We start from the raw sequence: 19,671 nt of genomic DNA, 5'->3' as shown, positions 1-19,671 counted from the left end.
GATAAAGAAGTAGAAGGAATCAGCTGTGCCCTTTGAATAAGAACTGACCCGGCATTTGCCTGAAAGTGTACACAGGAAACCATAGAAAACCATTTTCAAGACAGCCGACGGTGGAGTTTGAACCCACGCATCTCCCAAATGCAGAGCTTGGCTTCATAGCTGAATCGCGTTAACATACGCAGCCAATCCACTCGCTTGTGAACCTAAATAAATAACGATCTCTAATTGACGTATTAAAAATACCTCCACCTTTATATGGGCATAATATGGCCTTTAAACGTAAGGGTGAGCGCTACCCTCACTAGCGAGTAATGGTGCTCGTAAAGACCTAGAGAGTAATGCTGAGTTAAGAGCAGAAATAGCACTAAAAGTTCATTTTGTATTCGACCTGCCAGGCTTGTACCAAAAATTATTTTGTTGTTTCATTTTAGAGGCTTGAAAAGTTATGATCAAGAGTTGTATGTTAAATTTGTCTTACAATGTGCATCCAGTGAAAATACAGTAAGCTTTCAGACAAAATGGAAGTTTTGTTCAAATAATGCCAAGGAAGTAAAAAAATTGAGAGATTTGAATTAAAATGCTCTTATACTGTATTTTGATTGTACAAAAATGACTTGATTTTAGATAATGGGACACATTAATATTTGCTTGATATAGCATGTCAAAATATCTAATTGTTTCCAAGTAATTTAATTTCTGATCAACCCTGTTCCTCCTAGGTTGATGACTTCAGTACATTTGGGTTAGCAATACTCACTCTAGTCAGGGCTGTCATTGGAGACTTTGAATATGATGCCATTGAAAAAGCCAACAGATTCTTAGCACCTGTCTACTTCCTCAGCTATGTCTTCTTCATATTTTTTGTCTTGTTGGTAAGTATTGTTACTAACAAAGGAAGCTTGCTTAGTATAGTGTGAAAACTTTCCTTGAAATTCCATATACCAATAAGTAAAACAACTTAAATATTAGTTACCCAGTTTTAATTGATAATCATTGGATGAGGGGCCTAAAAAATTATCAACTTGGGTAATCCCTCTGCTAGTCTCTATCAGCAAAAGTGAACTTTCTTGTGTAAATGTTAGAGTTCAGTAAGGCTTGGATTTCTGGAAATAATGCACTTATCCCCTAATAAATATTGAAATATAACTTAAGAACTTGAGGTATGGTGCAAAAGAAATAAAATATTGTCCAAAATTTGCTTAGAAAGCTTTTTTTATTCAGACAGTAGACCAGCAACAAACTGGCCACATTCATAATGTTCTTTCTTCTCTTCGTGTTTTGACAACTTACTCGTTGCAAAACCTGTTGCCCTCAAACTTCATTTAACCTCAAGATATTTCTAAGGAAGGGGCTGCCTGGCCGAGGCGGTAAAGGCGTGCTTGGTTCACCTGGAAGGACGTGGGTTTGAATCCCCATCAGGAAATCGTAAAATTTAAGAAACGAGATTTCCACTTCTGGAGGTGCACATGGTCCTGAGGTTCACTCAGCCTACACCAAAAATGAGTACCAGGTTAATTCCTGGGGACAAAGGTGGCCAGACATAGAGCTAACTACTCTACCCCATCAAGTGCCGAGGTTACGGATAGTGGAAGTCTTTACCTTCCACCCCTCCAAGGGCCTTCATGGCCTGTACGGAGATGACTATTTCTATGGAATGAAAATCCAAAATAACCAACCACAAATAAAATAGCTTGACATTATTGGCATAAAACATGGGAATAATACTATTTTCAGTCATACTGTATGACCTAATCATTAAATATAGTCAAATATGTGTTTATATGACCGATAAAATCTGTGTTACTTTGTTCAGAAAATCTAGGCATGTGTTTAGTTTTATTTAAGTTTGTGAAAAGGGACCAAGATAAAAATATAGAAATCTGAGTTCTAATGACACTGTAAAATAATGAGATTTTCCTTTAAATAAAGTGATTCTTCTGTGTTGATTTCAGATATGTCACATTTTTGTACTATCATAAGATTAATATGTTTGACGAACACTGTTCTTTTGTGAAGTGTGGTCCTTATTGACAATAGTCATCTATTTTACAATGCTTGGTAAAGCTAAAGGTTCCACCTATTCAATACATTATCATAATGGTCTGTTTAGAACATTACATATTTATTCAACTTATTGTAAAATACATCTTTCGGACCGGTTTCGGCAATCCACTATGCCATCATCAGCCATTGGAAGTTTAATAGCAAGGAACATTCAAAAAAGTAAAAATATGCTATAAAATCATCATAAAATGTATGTTTGGCATACTTTTAACAGCAAGTCCTATTCTACATGAAAAACATTAAAAATAGCTAGATAACATTGACCCATTGTACTATACAAATAACATGTCTTTTTTGAAAAAAATACAGTATTATTTGGTGCGTCTAAAATTCTTTTGTATATAATTGAAAGAGTCCATGATTTGGTATAGCTTATGTACAAGAAATTTATATGAAATTGATAAGTGATTCTACAAAGCATTTGCCATTTTAAACTAGTTTTTTAAACAGCAAGTCTTATTCTACATGAAAGACATTAAAAATGCCCATTGTATTATACGGGTCTTTTTAAAAAAATACAGTATTATTTGGTGCGTCTGAAATTGTTTCTTAGGTGATTGAAAAAGTCTATAAATTTGGTGTATTTGATGTACAGGAAGTTCATATAAAATTGATAAAAAATCTACAAAACATCTGCCATTATTAAAGCACAGTCTTTTGGTTCCTCATAATATGCAGCTTATACTGTTTGATAATATATACAGGTTCTTCTTTCTTAAAAGTTATTGACAAATCAGTCCATGTTTGACTAATGTAAGGAGTAGCAGATTTCTGATATATTTAGTCTTATTTTAGTATTTGAACCTTGCTTCGTAATATTTTCAAGATGAATAACTGTATGGCTGAGGCCGAAACTATGGTTGAGATCTTGAATATCATTTAATATGCCAGGTGGAAGTGGGCGGTAATTTGTATTAATTTCGAACCAGCACGGACCTAAAAAGGAAATTATAAATTGAGTATGAGTTATTGAGAATGAGATGCAGTACTATAGGAAAGAATTGAAGATATGAAACTCACCTCAGGTTGAATGTAACGGCGTGTAGAGAGAGTGAGGAACAAATACTGAATGTCAAATGCCACCAGGCTGGCTCAGTTGTGCGCCGGGTGTATTATGTAGGGGAAAGGGAAGTAGGAGAGGTTGCGGTTGCGTGTATCTGTGTGTCAGGGGGGCGTGAGCTTTGTCGGGGATAGTAAGCTAGCACGCTACATGATATTTTATGTACTGATTGATTTTTAGGAATTTTTAAACTGTTAATCAATGAAATAAAGCATGTCAAATAAAATTGTAGGTTTTTCCGAAATATCATTTAGATTGTAATTGGGATTGTAATATTGATCTAGGGTAATGTAACATTGCTCCATTAGGTCTAGAAGTGGGCCTTTATTTATTGTTTCGATGATGTCCAAGTCCTTGTTGATACCGTAAAAATTATGTTTATATTCCTGTATGTGCTGGCCTATTGCTGAAAATTTTCTATATTTTATGGCATTGACTAGTTCGTTGTATCTGATATTAAATGATCTCCCAGTCTGTCCAAGGTAAACACTGGTACAGTCATTGCAATGAAACCTATATACACCTGATTTATCAAATGGGTTTTGTACATTAACCGATTTGGAGTTGTAGAAAATATCTAAATTTCTATTGTTAGTATTGAAGGCAATATTGACATTTCTTTTTTTTTAAATATTGGTTAATCGGAAGATGTCAGAGTTAAAGGTGAAAGTAGCATATGTTTTTGTTTTGGGTGTTTCTTTTTGTAATTTAGTCTTGGGTTGGTGTTTAAATTTATAAATTATGCATTCTATAAAACATTTGTTGTAGCCATTGTAAGATGCAGTCTTGCGTATAGTGTTAAGTTCTTTTTTTACGTTCTATATTGGACATGGGTACATTAAATGCTCTCTGTGTTAAATTATTGTATGTAGCTCTTTTGTGACTTGGGGGATGTTCAGAGTCATGTTTGATGGTCGTGGCTGTGTGTGTCAGTTTTCTGTAGATTTTGTATTCAAAAGAGGATGGGCGCTTGGTAATGGTTAGATCTAAAAAATGTAGGGTTTTATTACTTTCGGATTCTATTGTAAATTTGATATCATTGTCGATGTTATTGAGATGTATTAAGGTGGAAGGGGCATCGGTAGTGCGTTGATCCATTATTATAAATGTATCATCTACAAACCTGGCCCATAAGGCTATATTATTGAATGTCTTATTATTGATAATTTTAGTGTGTTCCAGAAAATCTATATAAATGTCAGCTAAAATACCTGATGCTGGTGAACCCATGGCCAGTCCGTCCTGTTTATAGATTACTTTGTTGAAAATGAAATAATTATTATTAGTTAGGAACTTCAAGATTAGTATGAAATTGTCTATTTCAAGTTGACTAAGTTGGCTGTGAGCGTGCAAACTTTTTAGAACGATTGGTATAACTTTTTCAGGTTTGATGTTGGCGTACATATTGGTGATGTCGAACGAATGCATGATATCATGTGCCTGTAATTTGAAATTTTCTAGTTGTTTAATTAGTTCTGAAGTGTTTTTTATTGATTTGTTGGCTTGAAATGTATAATGCTTACTTAGAAATTGTTGTATGAACTGCGCTATTTTGTACAAAGGGCTAGGTCTGAAGTTTATTATAGGGCGTATGGGAACACCGTTTTTGTGTATTTTAGGTTGTGCCTTTACTGTTGGTAGACCGGGGTTCATATTGATTAATTTGTTCTTTTTGCTGTCAGTAAAGAGGCATGTTGTATTTTTAAGAATTTGTTTAAGTTGTCTTTGAATAGATCGTGTTGGATCTTTATCTATGATTTTGAAGGTTTTGTTTGTAAAAAAGTTTTGTGTTTTTGTAATGTAATCTGTTTGGTCTAAAACAACAGTGGTGTTGCCTTTATCTGCTTTGGTGATGATAACATTTGAATTCTTGATTTTATTTTTAAGTTGACAGATCTTTTTTCTGTCTTCAAGCTGTGTTGTATTAAAATCTATAGTTGGTGTACTGAAGATATTTTTAATTTGTTTTTTAGCTTCATACCTAACTTCGTTTTGAATGTCTGTAGGCATTTTACTGATAGCTGCTTCTGTTTCGATAATTAGTTGTTTAGCCTTGTTGGCGGTGTTGTAATTAGGCCAATTATGTTTAGGTCCTTTGGAGAGCATTATTATTTCTTCTTGGTCGAAGTTAATTTTTGATAGGTTCACAAATGACTGTTGAAATTGGGCTGGATTTTGAGGTAGGCATTGAGTTTGTGTATTATTTGAGGATGTGTTTCTAGATGGTGCTATGTTCGAGCTGGCTTCATTGAGAAGAATCTGGAACTTTCTATCCAACGTATTTTGTTTGTGGGAAAGTATTTTATTTAATGTATTTTGTACTGTGTTTTGAAAAATATTCCACTGTGCAGTTGGTAGTAATTTAGTGACTTCGAGATGAGTTTCATGTAAACGGTTATTTAAAAAGGATTTTTTCTTGTGTAGAAATTTCAGTTCATTTTGAAGCCAAAGTTTATTGGTTTCTTCCTGTACTTTTCTTTGATGTGTTGAAACATACTTTCTGTTCTTTAGAAATTTTGGAGTTAATTTATTTTCAATACACTTTTTAATAAAGTTAATATCCTTGCTCAACTTCCCTATTTTAATACGTAAGCTCTTATAAAGATAGGCTTTTCTTTTTGCCTGGTAGGCAGACTTATTTAGTATTAAAAACATTTTTTGTCTGTATTGACTCAAGATTTTACAATGCTTGGTAAAGCTAAAGGTTCCACCTATTCAATACATTATCATAATGGTCTGTTTAGAACATTACATATTTATTTAACTTATTGTAAAATACATCTTTGGGACCAGTTTCGGCAATCCACTATTCCATCATCAGCCATTGGAAGTTTAATAGCAAGGAACATTCAAAAAATTAAAAATATGCTATAAAATCATTATAAAATGTATGTTTGGCATACCTTTAACAGCAAGTCCTATTCTACATGAAAAACATTAAAAATAGCTAGATAACACTGACCCATTGTACTATACAAATAACACGTCTTTTTTTTAAAAATACAGTATTATTTGGTGCATCTAAAATTCTTTTGTATATAATTGAAAGAGTCTATGATTTGGTATAGCTTATGTACAAGAAATTTATATGAAATTGATAAGTGATTCTACAAAGCATTTGCCATTTTAAACTACAGTTTTTTAAACAGCAAGTCTTATTCTACTTTGCTGTAAGACTTTACGGAGAAAAGATATGCACAAAAGTCGTTACAGAACATGTTAGCAGACTATTGTCACAACCTCAAACAAGAAGAGTCTGGTGCCATCTACAAATAATGAAGTTCAAGGAAACACTTCTAATAAATTCTAAGAACGTAAGTAAAAATAAAAATGTACTATATTTAACATTTTTTGCATGATACTGCATGTAATTTCTTTATTGAGGAAAAAAAAAATCATATGAATTATATTTTGGAAGTAAAGCTGACAAGGGAAAGAGGTGAACACTGGGTAAACATTGGAGCAGATGCTTGCAATCTTTGCATGGTTGGTTTACCGGCACCCATAAAGCATGATGATGACATGGAGAGAACAGAAAGATCATACTGTATTACTGTATTCTCTTGCATCATAGAACATGCCAGGTGTATCAGACTCAATCAACCTAATAAATCAGCTGTTGCTGATCATGCCTTAATACCTGGTCATGATGTCTTGTTCCAAGAAGTGAATGTTCTTGCCTGTATAAAGCAATATCGCCCAAGAATTATGAGGGAGGCGGTTGAAATACGTAAACATCCAGATAATTTCAACCACGATACAGGCTACAACCTCAGTGAATCATGGCTACCTATTACCAGAACCATTAGAGAATGATGCCTTATTGTTGCCATTCGCTGTCCCTAGCATGGAGCTAAAATGGCGTCCGTTCAACATCTTAGGGCACCATTTTAAATTCCTTATTGCTTTCTCCTAACAACTTTTAATGCATCATTTCATTTCTCTGTTGTCTCCTGATGAAGAAAGGCAAGGTTCCTTTTGAAACACATAGAGTGTGTTTATAATTAATTACATGGCATAAGCCCATGATTTGTGAAGTGTCATTTCTACAAGAGGAAATTAACACCTTGAGAACCACCTTTGGGAGCAACGATTACAGCAGAGCTTTGATCTCAACAGTTGTGAAATAGACGCATAATTGGATGCCTGTTAAGCAAAAAGATGTAAAAGGAACTGCTTATCTACCTTACATACATAACACGACGGATCGTATTGCTAAACTCTTACGTAGGTATCATATACGAACTGTTTATGGAACATCAATTAAGATTCGGCAACTCCTGCGACCAACTAAGGATAAAAACATATCAGATGTAAGGCTTTTCAGGCATTTGCTCTATTAACCAGCGTTTCGTCTTAGGTCTGACACTAGACTCATCAGAGTGGGATGTGTCAGACCCTACCCACTGACGCTGGGTGTATGCAGGTGAGCATCATCATCATCACAAGGTTGGTTCACTCCTTCCCAGATGGGAAGGCGGGCCACCAGCTGAACTAAGCAGCTCTTCGGCCAGTTGAGGAAAATGTACAGTAAAGAAAGCGCATAGAGTGTATCTGTAGTACATACGTAAAAGGAAGTGTAAAGGTCCAGCGCAGGGGAACCGCGACCAGCAAGGGAACCCACAGGACCGAAGCCGCACCACACCAACCGGGGCCGACCCCCACTGGGGTCACCTTTATTGGGGGAAGTGAGAAGTATCTCGGGCGCGTAGGTCGAAAAAGGACTGTTGACAAAAGATTCCAGGAGTAGTTATAGAAATTTACACAGACATACAATAGAGTTTACAAATATTGAGCGGCTGGAGGTAATGGGGATTGCGGAAGTGTAGAGGAAGGGACAGGGTAATATTGTAAGAGGAAGTAGTAGAGAGTGGTAGACAGATTAGTGACCGATGTGGCCAGTAGACGGAGAAGGTCCAATATCGGAAGAGGCGGCAGGGGAACAGGTAAGTAGGGAGTAGGAATCGGAGGTTGGTATAGGGGTGGGGCGGGTGGCGGAGCGCATGGCGAGCGAGACGAAGCGGTGGTAGGAGGAGAACGGACATGAGAGGGCGGCGAAGAAGGGGGGGGTCGGGCGTGCCGCGGCGGGGAGCGAGAGGGCTCCACTCGATGGGTTCGGCCGCGAAAGCGGACTCCGGAGGTGAGGAGACGATCCACGTCGGCGAAGGAAGAGAGGCGGAGGCGGACCATGAAGGTCGGACCATCGTTGTTGTAGATGCGGAAAACCTTGCGGACCGGAACACCCTCCAGTTGCAGTTCGTGAAGGATATCGTTGTCGGCGACAACAGGATCGATCCCACGGATGACGCAGCTCGGTGTTGAAAACTGGTGACGTGGCGATGTAGAGGCGTCAGGGGCATCCGTGAGAGGGGGCAACTGGGGAGACGATAGGGGTGTAGAAATGGTGGTGGAAGGGGTGGAGATGATAGGAGATGGGTGACTGTAGGTGACAGAGGAGAAAACAGATGTCCGAGGAGAATGGACGACAGTGGTGGTAGTGGCAGGGGTAGTAGTAGGAAGAGTGGTAGTAAGAGAAGTAACGGGAAGGTGAGAGACAGGGGGGGGAGTAGCATAAGGGGACACGAATTTGATAGGAAAGTTAGGGTCGGAGGCCAATTGATGCAAAAGACGGTCCGGCGGAGTAAGTGTAGTATGCTGTTTATTGAAGAGCCAGAGGACGCCCGAGGCGCGAAGAGCTTCGGCTTCCTCGGCATCCTTTAGAAAAGCCACTACATCCGGAGAAGGTAGCCCAGACAAGGCATCTTGCAGGCGGAAGACGACGTTAATCCGAACAGTGTTGTTGACAAGGTCCTGGCGAATAGCAGCGGGACTATGAATAGTGTCCACGTTCTTGATGAGCAAGGAGCAATCTGCCATGGTGAGGGGAGGCGACAGCCAACGAGGCGTCTGCCCTTTGAATTCTTCTTGGGCCGACTGAGAATGCGAGATGAGCGCCACCCAGCCGAAAAAATCGTGGACAACAACAGAGAGTTGGAGGAGAGGCAGGTGAGCTTATCAGAAGCCTATATAAGAGGCACAGTCTGATAACTGCATACGGGAGATAAATCTCCACAGTGGAATTATTACCCGCCTAGCAATTCCGAATGGAAAATTCTAAATTCCCATGGAGGGAATTAGATATTTTTCACCAATAGAGCATGTCAAAAACATATCAGATGTAAGGCTTTTCAGGCGTTTGCTCTATTAACCAGCGTTTCGTCTTAGGTCTGACACTAGATTCGTCAGAGTGGGATGTGTCAGATGATGGGTGTATGCAGGTGAGCTATTCTTTATTCAAATAGTTATTTCATTCCTGCCCGGTAAGGGGCAGGCAGGCCAACAGCTAAACATGTAGCTCTTTGGCTGGTGAGTGAGTACATAAAAATAGAATTTTGGAACACATACATAGAAGTATGTCTCGTACATACTGAAAACAACACATAGTCAAATACAGATTGAGACAGAGAAACTGTAAAACATACACAAGTATATAACACGGAAATAGTATGTGATTTCTTCCATGTCAGTCTATTTTTCATTGATTTCGGTTGGCACACAAAGTATAAATGCACAACACATCGTACTGAGAGAGAAATGTCTTCAGTTCAATTTGACGTACGATACGAGAAACACTATGGTGGAAGCAGAAAGAAATGGACAAACACTAGTGAAACAATGAGGACGCGAAAAACAGAGAATGATGGAAAATGAACACAGATAGAGATGACACTGGTAGTGTCGTAAAGCACTCAGACACAGATATTGGAGGCCGGTACCACTGCCGCGAGGAGCATCATAATATCCAGTAAAAGAAAAATTAGAATAAAAGGGCAGTGGGACAGAGGGGGAAGTTACGTGATAGGGGTGGGGAAAAGGTAAGAGATAGCAGGAGAGCGGTCATTATTAAGGATAGCGGTGGCAAGAGGAGAAAGGTTGAGGGTTTCTTTAATCGCAGAATGATTGATGGCTAGGGCAGATTGTAAGTATTTGAGACGAAGATCATGGAGATGAGTAAGGATGGTGGAGAAAGAATAAAGAGGTTGGAAGTCAGCAGAAGGGGTGTCAAAGGGGAGATAGTATGCAATACGCATAGCATGCCTGTCAAGTTTAAGCAAGGTCATGTATTGTTGTCTGACAGATGTGAGCCAGGTCAATGAACTGTATGTTACGACAGGTCGGATAAAAGATTTATAAACTGTGAGGATTTGGGAAGGACGGTGGCCCCACGTTTTACCAGTACGAATACGTAGGGCTCGGAAGCGCTGAAGGGCACGTTTGTAGTCTTGTGTTAAATGATGTTTCCAATGAAGGTTGTTCTGGAATTGAAAACCAAGGTAGATTAGGGTATTAGTTTCTGTTAGTGGAGTATTATAACACGTTAAGAAAACTCGGTGGCGGGGTCTAGTGAGGCGGGATTTTTCCGAAATACAATAAGTTGGGTCTTGGTGGGATTAACAGCAATATGCCAGGCGTCGAACCAAAAGCAACCCAGCATGCCAGACTGAATCAAAAGCCTTATTCACATCGAGGCAAACTAAAGCAGCAGTTTTACGCAGGTGAAGATAGCCATTGAGAGAAGAGGGGATGTGAAAGAGGTGATCTTGAGTGGAATGATGGGATCGAAAACCGGCTTGAGAGGATGGAATAAGACCTAGAGAGTCGAGATAGGAGGAAAGTCTCCTACTCAGAATCCCTTCTAGGATCTTCCTGAGGACAGGGAGTAAGGAGATTGGGCAATAAGACCGAATGTCAGATGGGAGTTTATGGGGTTTTAGGAATAAGAGAAGACTGGCGTTACCCCAATGATCCGGGTACGCGCCTGTATAGAGAATGTAGGTGTAAATAATGCTAAGAAGATCAAAAAGAATAGGAGGGGCTTCTTGAATATGACGATATGAGATGGTATCTGAGCCAGGGGAGGTGTTTTTCCGATGATTCAGGAAAAGCCGGATATGGATGAGTATAATCAACATGAGAAAAATGAAGGAATGAAGGTTGAAGTTCAGGGAGGTTAGGATCAGAGTAAGCAATGATGGTGGGTTCATGAGGATGATGGAAATTAGGGGCATGGGAGGCCAAAAACACAGTTTGATAATAGTCAGCGAAAAGATTAGCCTTGTCTTGGTCAGTTTGTGGATGAGTGGGGGGATGTGTAATAGGGTAACGAGGAAGAGGGTTGGTAGTTTTGGTTAGTTGTCGAAAAGTCGTCCAAAAACGTCGAGGGTCATAATCAGCTAGCTCAGTACACTTGTCCATCCACATTTTACGTTTAATAGCTTTAATATGTGCATGCTTGGCGTAAAGTTCGGCGGTGTTGTTGAAGCATAGTAGGGTCCTTGGTTCGAGTATATGCAGTAAAGTAGTCATGAGCTAGCTGCAATAAATGGAGAGCTTTGGGGGGTATAGGAGGTTTGGAGGGGTGGTAGGAGTGACGAGGAATATGAAGAGAATCTGCGATAAGGATAGCTCGCTCTATTTTAGAAATTGGGGCGAATAGAGTGGGAATATTAGTAGGCGGTACAGCATCACTGAGTAAGTTAGTAAGAGTAGTGTGATAAGCATTCCAATTAGTGTGATTGAAACGACGAGTAGGGGGAGGGCGACGAGGGGGTAAGGTCTGACGGGGAAGAATACCAGGAAAGGTGAGAAGGGCTGGGGCGTGATCGCTACCTATAGAAACGAGCTGCTGGATGGTGATGGATGTGGCAGGGGAGGGAGAAAGATAGAGGGCATCAGGGGTGGAATTATTGGCTGGGAGGGTGTGGAAAGGAAAATGGAAGTGCATGCCCCGGAGAGACGTACATAAATTAGTGAACTCGGAGATTTGAGTAGGGGTATAGGAAGTAACATTAAGATCTGCAACTATAATATATTCAGAAAATTTAGCATCTATGTATTTAATAAAATCAGAGGGAATGAAAGGTTTATACAGTATGTAGACAGTAGCTACCGTAAAAGTTTTCTGAGGAGTAATTACTTCTAGTATTAGATATTCAGAGAAATTAGTAGGGAAGTGAAAGTAATGCTGAATAACAGTAAAATCCCATCTGACGCCGATAGCCACGTCACCACGCCTTGAGTCGGACGATCAGCTCGATAGAAAGTAAACCAGGGAATCTGAGGCATTTGGGCCGGCGTCAGAAATGTCTCATTCAAAACAAAAATATCCGGGGCATACAATGAAAGGGAGGTATCCAGCAGCAGCCGATTGGACTTAGGAGATCTTATGTTGGCATAGTAGAGCTTCAATACGCTAACCCATAAAGTGAACCGTACTTAGGGGGGAAAATGCAAAATGCATTTTATTCCCCGAGTACGCCACGTCAACATGAGTGTTCAAAAACAATCGAGCCGCTAGCTGGATCTGATTTAGGATGTGTGGGCGATGGAAGGGGAGGACATTCTGTAACACCATCATAATAAAACGAATGATGTTCTCAGAACTCGGGGAGGGGAGGGGAGGGAGGAGGAAGAGGCAGGGGTAGGTAGGTCCTGAGATTGAACAGGGACAACGGTTTCAGGATGATCATGTTCAGGAGCAGGTTTGGAATGACCCTTATAACTGAAAGCAGGATGATTTTGATTACAATTAACACACTTTGGATTCGACTTATTGGGACAAGCATGAGTAGGATGCTCCTCACGTGAACAGATGGCACATATCTCCGGATTAACACATGGTGCCCCTGGGGCGTGGTCGAACCTCTAGCATGTCCCGCAGCGAATCTTCTGAGTTGGGGATGTCCTGGAGGGTTCCACCCGATGGCGCCGGGCGTAGATCATGGTGCCGTCATGGAGCAGGGCGTCGAGCGTCAAGACGTCACGTGATAGAATGCGAACCAATGAAGTGGGTCCTTGAGCGTTCCAAATACGGATGTCTCGGTAGATGTGGTGGCCCTCGAGTTGGAGTTGAGCAGCCACCTCATTGTCAGTGTAGTCTCGGTCAACACCATAAGCAACCACAGATAGAATTGTTGCTCATTGGGTGGGCGGTGCAGAACGCCTGAAAAGCCTTACATCTGATATGTTTTTGACATGCTTTATTGGTGAAAAATATCTAATTCCCTCCATGGGAATTCAGAATTTTCCATTCGGAATTGCTAGGCGGGCAATAATTCCACTGTGGAGATTTATCTCCTGTATGCAGTTATCAGACTGTGCCTCTATATAGGCTTCTGATAAGCTCACCTGCATGCATGGTCCTTCGCCGTCCGACTGTTTTGCAACACCGAAAGCAGCCACGGAGGTTTATTGCTTCTTAAAAATTGTGGACTAGCCAGGTGGACGAACGCAAACCAGTGAGGTCTCACCTCAGGACGTGCCCATCGGTACCACTGCACAATAGGAGAATCGTCAGCAGCTTAGCCCTGATCCGAGTCTACCAAGGCTTACTTATTTACGCCACTCCGGGTTCTGAAGCAAATCACAACCATGTACCCCTACAAGCCATATTCTCCTGCTAATACCACAGCTGCCACCTGCACCACCACCTCCAGCTTCCAACCATTCACCGTAGACACCGCCGCCGTAGCCTTCCACACGACTCTCCTGTCCAGTTATGCAACTCCGAATCACGCCGCATGCTTTCTGCTAGCAAATCCAGCTACGCATGCGGACAACCCGCAGACTCAGTACCAGAGGATGACGCATCAATCGGCCCCCGAGGGAGCGCGTGCTCCGCATTACCTGGCAGTGGACTCGGCACCTGCCCCACGGACTTCTACAGCAGCCGCTACATCTCTTCCAATGGACACCACCATACAGCATTTATCCCCATCTACTACCATCACTACACCCACCTCCTCTCGACTCGAATATTCCTCCACGTCTGGCACTAGACGACCCATCAACCATCTCCGATTTCTTCAGCAAACGCCTTCCGGCACACATGCATTTCTCCTCCTTAACCCTTCTCCAGAATTTCGGACACCTCAAGCCATCTTCTGCACGCTTCTTCGCTACAACATGCGCCGAGAGGACATCGCTGATATCAGGAAGACTTGAAAAGGAATCATCATTCAAATCAACGGGGAAGTAGCAGCACACCAACTCGCCACCACAATAGGATCAACTCCGTTCGGATCAACTATCCCTCTTCAACTCCTCTCACCACCACCCACTCCACCATCACGTTACAATCTACTAAGTTGCGTCATCCGTGGTGTGGATCCTTCACTTTCAGAAGAGACGATTCTTGCCTAGCTCAGTGCGGAGGGAGTGCCTGCTCGGAAGGCCTTTCTCATTCGGAATGCGGAGGGTCTAACACTCCTGGTGCGGATTCTTCTGCCAACACCAGCTGATGTGGACAGACTGCTTGCCAGTGGTGTATCGATACATCGACACCATCACAAAGTCGAACCTTCTCGTGCTCCACCTCCACAGTCAATCAGATGTGAAAGATGCCTCCTCTATAACAATCACACAACGGCTCAGTGCAAAGCAAATCATCCAATCTGTGGTCATTGCACTCAGCATCATGTCACTACCAAGTGACCCAACACCCTACACCCCGCCCGCTGTAACACTTGCGGGGGCAGCCATCCAGTCTATTCTCGCCACTGTCGAGAACGTCCGATACCTCCCTCAAATCACCCAGAATTCATAGCCCCGATTCGCACTATTGACCCACCAACCACGCCCACCCGTTCACTTTTTCCCCACCCTACAATTGAAGATCTTGGCAGATTTGTTACACGCTCCTGGTTAAATATCCATCCATACAATAGACCCCTGGTTCTCGCACACCTTCAGGCTGCAGCTAATCAGACCCTCAATCTCCATTTTCTCACTACCCATTCAGGCTTAAACACTCATTTTAACTTCATACCCTTAGAAACTCTCGTAAAAATCCCCTCAACCTCCTCTCAGCATCAAGAAATGGACAACAGCATCATATCTTAATGACGCATTGTAATGCACAAGATCCAGAATCACTTCAGAACGGCATGCTATTAGAACCACCGAATTCTTGTATTGCAAACGTCCTCCTTCTTAGATGTATTTATAGCATAATATTTTGTATAGCATCAGGCGAAGGATGAAAAAAAGAAAAAAAAACACCCCTTAAACCCTTTAAAATAATCTAATAATGAAAAATATTGTTTATGTTTATAAACTCTTCTCTGTAACTTTTGGAAAAGCACATTCAATAAAGCTCAATAAAGAGGCCCAACCCACTACCATCCCCTCTATTTCTCACATCCTCCTATCCACCTCCCTCATCCATCAAACCTCCCCAACCCGCCCGCAACTCTTGGCCAGAGCGAGGGTGTCACCCTCTAGGTGGCCTGCCCCACCCCTGCAGGGTGGGGAATGAAAACGAGTAAAGTAAGTAAGTAGTCACCTGCATCACAGGGACACACCTTGCGCAACTCGAAACTTGTTTGCCCTATTCTCTGCGCATCTCCAATTGATTTTTTTTTTTCGGCCTGGTGGCTCACCAACTCTAACTTTGCTGCCTCCCCGAACCCAAAAAAGCATATCAGGCTGACACCAAGATGGAAGTCGGCCTCCCCACTCTATATGTCTGTCTCGCCAGGAATGTCAATCCAGCTATCCCCGAAGAAAAAATTGAAGCAGAACTCCGTACGATTGGCATCCACCATGCCATACGATCTTCCGCCGGCCCAGGACCATCAACTGATGAGCTACTCTATACTCCATCTGCTGATCACTTTTGGCACGCTGTTGATAATGGCGTTTATATCCAAGGCAGGCTCCATCGAGTAGAAGAAGTTCCAGTAACAACTACATCAGACCAGCCAACTGCCTATACCACAGCCAAGCCTACAACTACGCCATCACAGGGACCACCACAACTACAGACTTCGTCAAATTTCTACACCACTCCCATTACCACGACCACCACCGTCACATCGACCACTCTGACATCTACCCTCCGCACTTCCAACAGTTGTCCCATGCCACCCACCTTCACTAATGACCTCTTCACTCCTCACTTCCCCCATCCCTCCACATCACTATGTATTTCCTGGAACAACGAATACTACAGTCGACGCACCGCCTTCGCCAGCTTCACCCAGAACAGCAGCCTCCGCAACATCATCGACCTCGCAGCCACCAACTACTTCTCACAGAATGTCCAGCTGTGTCATCCGTGGAGTGGACCCGGCTCTCTCCGAAAGGACCATACTTCACCAACTACAAGCTGAAGACATCCCAGTCCGCCGAGTCTTCCGCATCAAAAATGCAACAGGGCCAACATTCATGGTACGCATCCACGTCCCGAGCGCCATAGATGTTCAACACCTCATCGACCACGGAGCTTACATATATGGCAAACGTCATAGAGTAGAACCGTCTATCCCCCCCCCCCCCCCCCCGCCCAATTCTGCCAGACATCCCACCAACAATTCTCCCCGCCGCCCCCAGGCAGCCAACTTCTCACCTCGTCAATCTGTCAGTCCACCTCCTCACCCATATAGCTTCTTTCATTACCCACCTCCGCCACTCGATATCATCTGGTACTTAATATCTTCCCTTCATAATCTCACTATGTCCTTGCACCTCCTCACCTTTCTATACTATCGTAGTAATCCTCTCTAAATTTCAATCCTAGCGAAAATCCCCTAAAATTCGCATATCCGTAGCCCACCTCATTAAATTTGTCACATCGCTCTTCCCATCTCACTCATTCCTTGTTCCTCACAGTTCTCTTCACTTCCCTTGGCCTGAGCGAGCACATCACGCTCTAAGGGGCCCGCTTCGCCCTCCCGGCAAGGAATGAAAACGAGTAAAGTACGTAAGTCACCTGCATACACCCAGTGTCAGTAGGTAGGGTCTGACACATCCCATTCTGACGAGTCTAGTGTCAGACCTAAGACAAAACGCTGGTTAATAGAGCAAACACCTGAAAAGCCTTACATCTGATTTTTTGACATGCTCTATTGGTGAAAAATGTCTAATTCCCTCCATGGGAATTTAGAATTTTCCAACTAAGGATAGTTTGCCTAAATTGCAACAACCTGGTATCTACAGAGTTCCCTGTACTTGTGGCAAGGTAGACTTTGAGAACGGTATGTACTCGCATCAAAGAACATACCAGGTGTATCAGACTCAAAACCAACCTGATAAATCAGCTGTTGCTGATCATGCCTTAACACCTGGTCATGATGTCTTGTTCTAAGAAGTGGATGTTCTTGCTGGTATAAACCAATACCGCCCAAGAATTATCAGGGAGGCGGTTGAAATACTGTACGTAAACACCCAGATAATTTCAAAAGCGATACAGGCTACAACCTCAGTGAATCATGACTACCTATTATCAGAACCATTACAGAATGATGCTTTACTGTTGCCATTTGCTGTTCCTAGCATGGAACTAAAATGGCATCCCTTCTACATCTTAGGGCACCATTTTAATTTCCTTGTTGCTTTCTCCTAGCAACCTTTAATGCATCGTTTCATTTCATTGTTGTCTCCTGATGAAGAAAGGCAAGGTTCCTTTTGAAATGCGTAGAGTGTATTTATAATTAGTTACACGGCATCATCATCATCATCATCATCATCATCTAGGTATTCTGCCTTATGGCAGGTCTTGTCGTGGGATGAACCTCTTCCACTGTTGCCTGTCCTGCATCAAGTTTTTCATGTCCGAATATTTATTTCGTTGGATACTGTCCAACATTTGATATTTTTTCCTTCCTCTTCCTCATTTGCCTTTCACCATTCGTTCTGTTTCTTCTTTCAGTAAACAGTCCCTCCTCAAACAATGTCCAATCCCAAAAAAATATATATACTTCATGAATAGTTACATGGGCCATGAAAGTCTAAATGATAATTTAAGATATAGTTACAATAATACACAAAAATAACAATTTAAAAAATATTTTTTTAACATTACCATTGGTAGTTTTAAATTCATTGGTGTCAAATTATAAAAGTTCACCTATTTTTTGTTTAGGGGAAAATTAAAAAGTTCAAATTTGTTTATTTGTATGATCAGTAATCACTATCTAATTTTTCTCTTCGTGAATGAGAAATGATGTTTTGTAAATCGAAGGGTTGGAAATCATAAGTGGGCTGTCTACAATTATTTTTTTTCTGGAGAGCAAAAGAAAAGTTTACTTTTACCATGCATTTCTATGCAGCCAATGCATATTCTTTATGTAAACTATTTATGGACACCATAAAGTTTCATTCGTGGGTTAGAGAGAGAAACATCTTTATTCAGCAATGAAGTGAGGCTGTTCCATTCAAGAAATGTGAAGATACTGTGACATTTTAGGTCTGATGTAATGGGCAGTGAATTTTATATGACCGGACTGTACGCCATATGTTCCGCGCAGAGTGTCTGCGGCGGAACCCAAAGGGATGACTTTTTTCTTTTTCTTTTTTATAATCTGTTGAGGGGTGAAAGACAATGTTATCACCGCAAGAGAAGACAGGAAAAATTTTAATACTGCTGAACTCTCTATCCACGAGAAGTATTACATTCAAAATCTTTCTTAATATCACAACTTCAAATTCGACGTCTTAATAAACATTCTCCAACAAATGTGCATAAAAGCTGTGATATCACATTTCAGGAAAGCATAAATAATAACATTCAGAAATTAAATTAATTGTGGAATTAATTAACAAGAAATTAGGGGACATATTAATTACAACGTCGAGGAATTCAGGACGTCAATCGAATCACGAGGTATGACGTCGGAGGTCAGAATATAGGTGGTGAACCCGAACTGGATTTTTCTTACTTGCTTATCTGCTGGCTACGCATGTTGTTCAGAAGCTCACTACACAGGGAGGTCTATTAGAAACCTGGACAACTGATACTTGCACCACGAGGAGAGCAGTGTCATTTCTTGGTAGTTTAACAGACCATCTACAGTCATAGCAGGCGTCAATAGCGTCTATGAAGAAAGTACGTATCATTACATGTCAATTGTGAAACCACGAGTGGGGAATTTGTACTAACATTTTTGTGAAAGTTTCAGTGCACATCAAGCAGCACCAGTTCGATACCCGCCAAGGTAATGAAGACCTACAGGAAGAAATTCATGTGCCCGAGAGACATCGCCCAGAGCAGGATGCAGTACTAAAAGATAGGACCAATGCCAACAGCGTCCTAATGCCATGAATCCAGCCTAGGAGGAGACCAGGGTCATCAAGACATCCAAATTTTTTGGCATGATTTGACATGCATAGGAGCATCATTCTCTAAGCAAAATCAAATTTAACATTCAAAATAATATTCGATAAAATATGTCTTTTATGAAAACAATTTTAGTCAGAATTAATAAGAATTCATTAACATGTACTATCCCATTTTGCTTTAATTTTTGGATGTACAGCAAGAGTTAATGTAAAATTTTAAATTTTTAGTGATCATCTCACACAATCATAATTCTTAGAAGGACGGAATTATTTTGTAACAAATCATCCACCATTAATCTGTATTTCGATGGTTCATTATTTACTGATATCTGCCCATCTCCTTGATCCATACCATTTCTTTTATGGAACATGTCAATCCCTTACTGAGCACCCCTGAGGGTGTCTTGTGTCTCTAATGTGTTAATCGT

General features: G+C 41.2%; 1 protein-coding gene across 1 annotated transcript in view; it reads left to right on the top strand.

Moving 5' to 3' along the window:
• Nucleotides 1–19,671, top strand: part of LOC136879283 (polycystin-2-like protein 1) — a 163,037-nt gene that overhangs the window by 105,816 nt on the left and 37,550 nt on the right. Inside the window, exon 7 of the mRNA XM_068229043.1 lies at nt 720–872. Coding sequence (XP_068085144.1) covers nt 720–872 — 153 coding nt within the window. The remainder of the gene's footprint in view (nt 1–719; nt 873–19,671) is intronic.

The sequence above is a fragment of the Anabrus simplex genome, chromosome 8 (genome assembly GCF_040414725.1).
Source record: "Anabrus simplex isolate iqAnaSimp1 chromosome 8, ASM4041472v1, whole genome shotgun sequence".
NCBI lineage: Eukaryota > Metazoa > Arthropoda > Insecta > Orthoptera > Tettigoniidae > Anabrus > Anabrus simplex.
The sequence above is the reverse complement of the archived record's forward strand: the minus strand, read 5'-3'. Positions and strand labels throughout refer to the sequence as shown.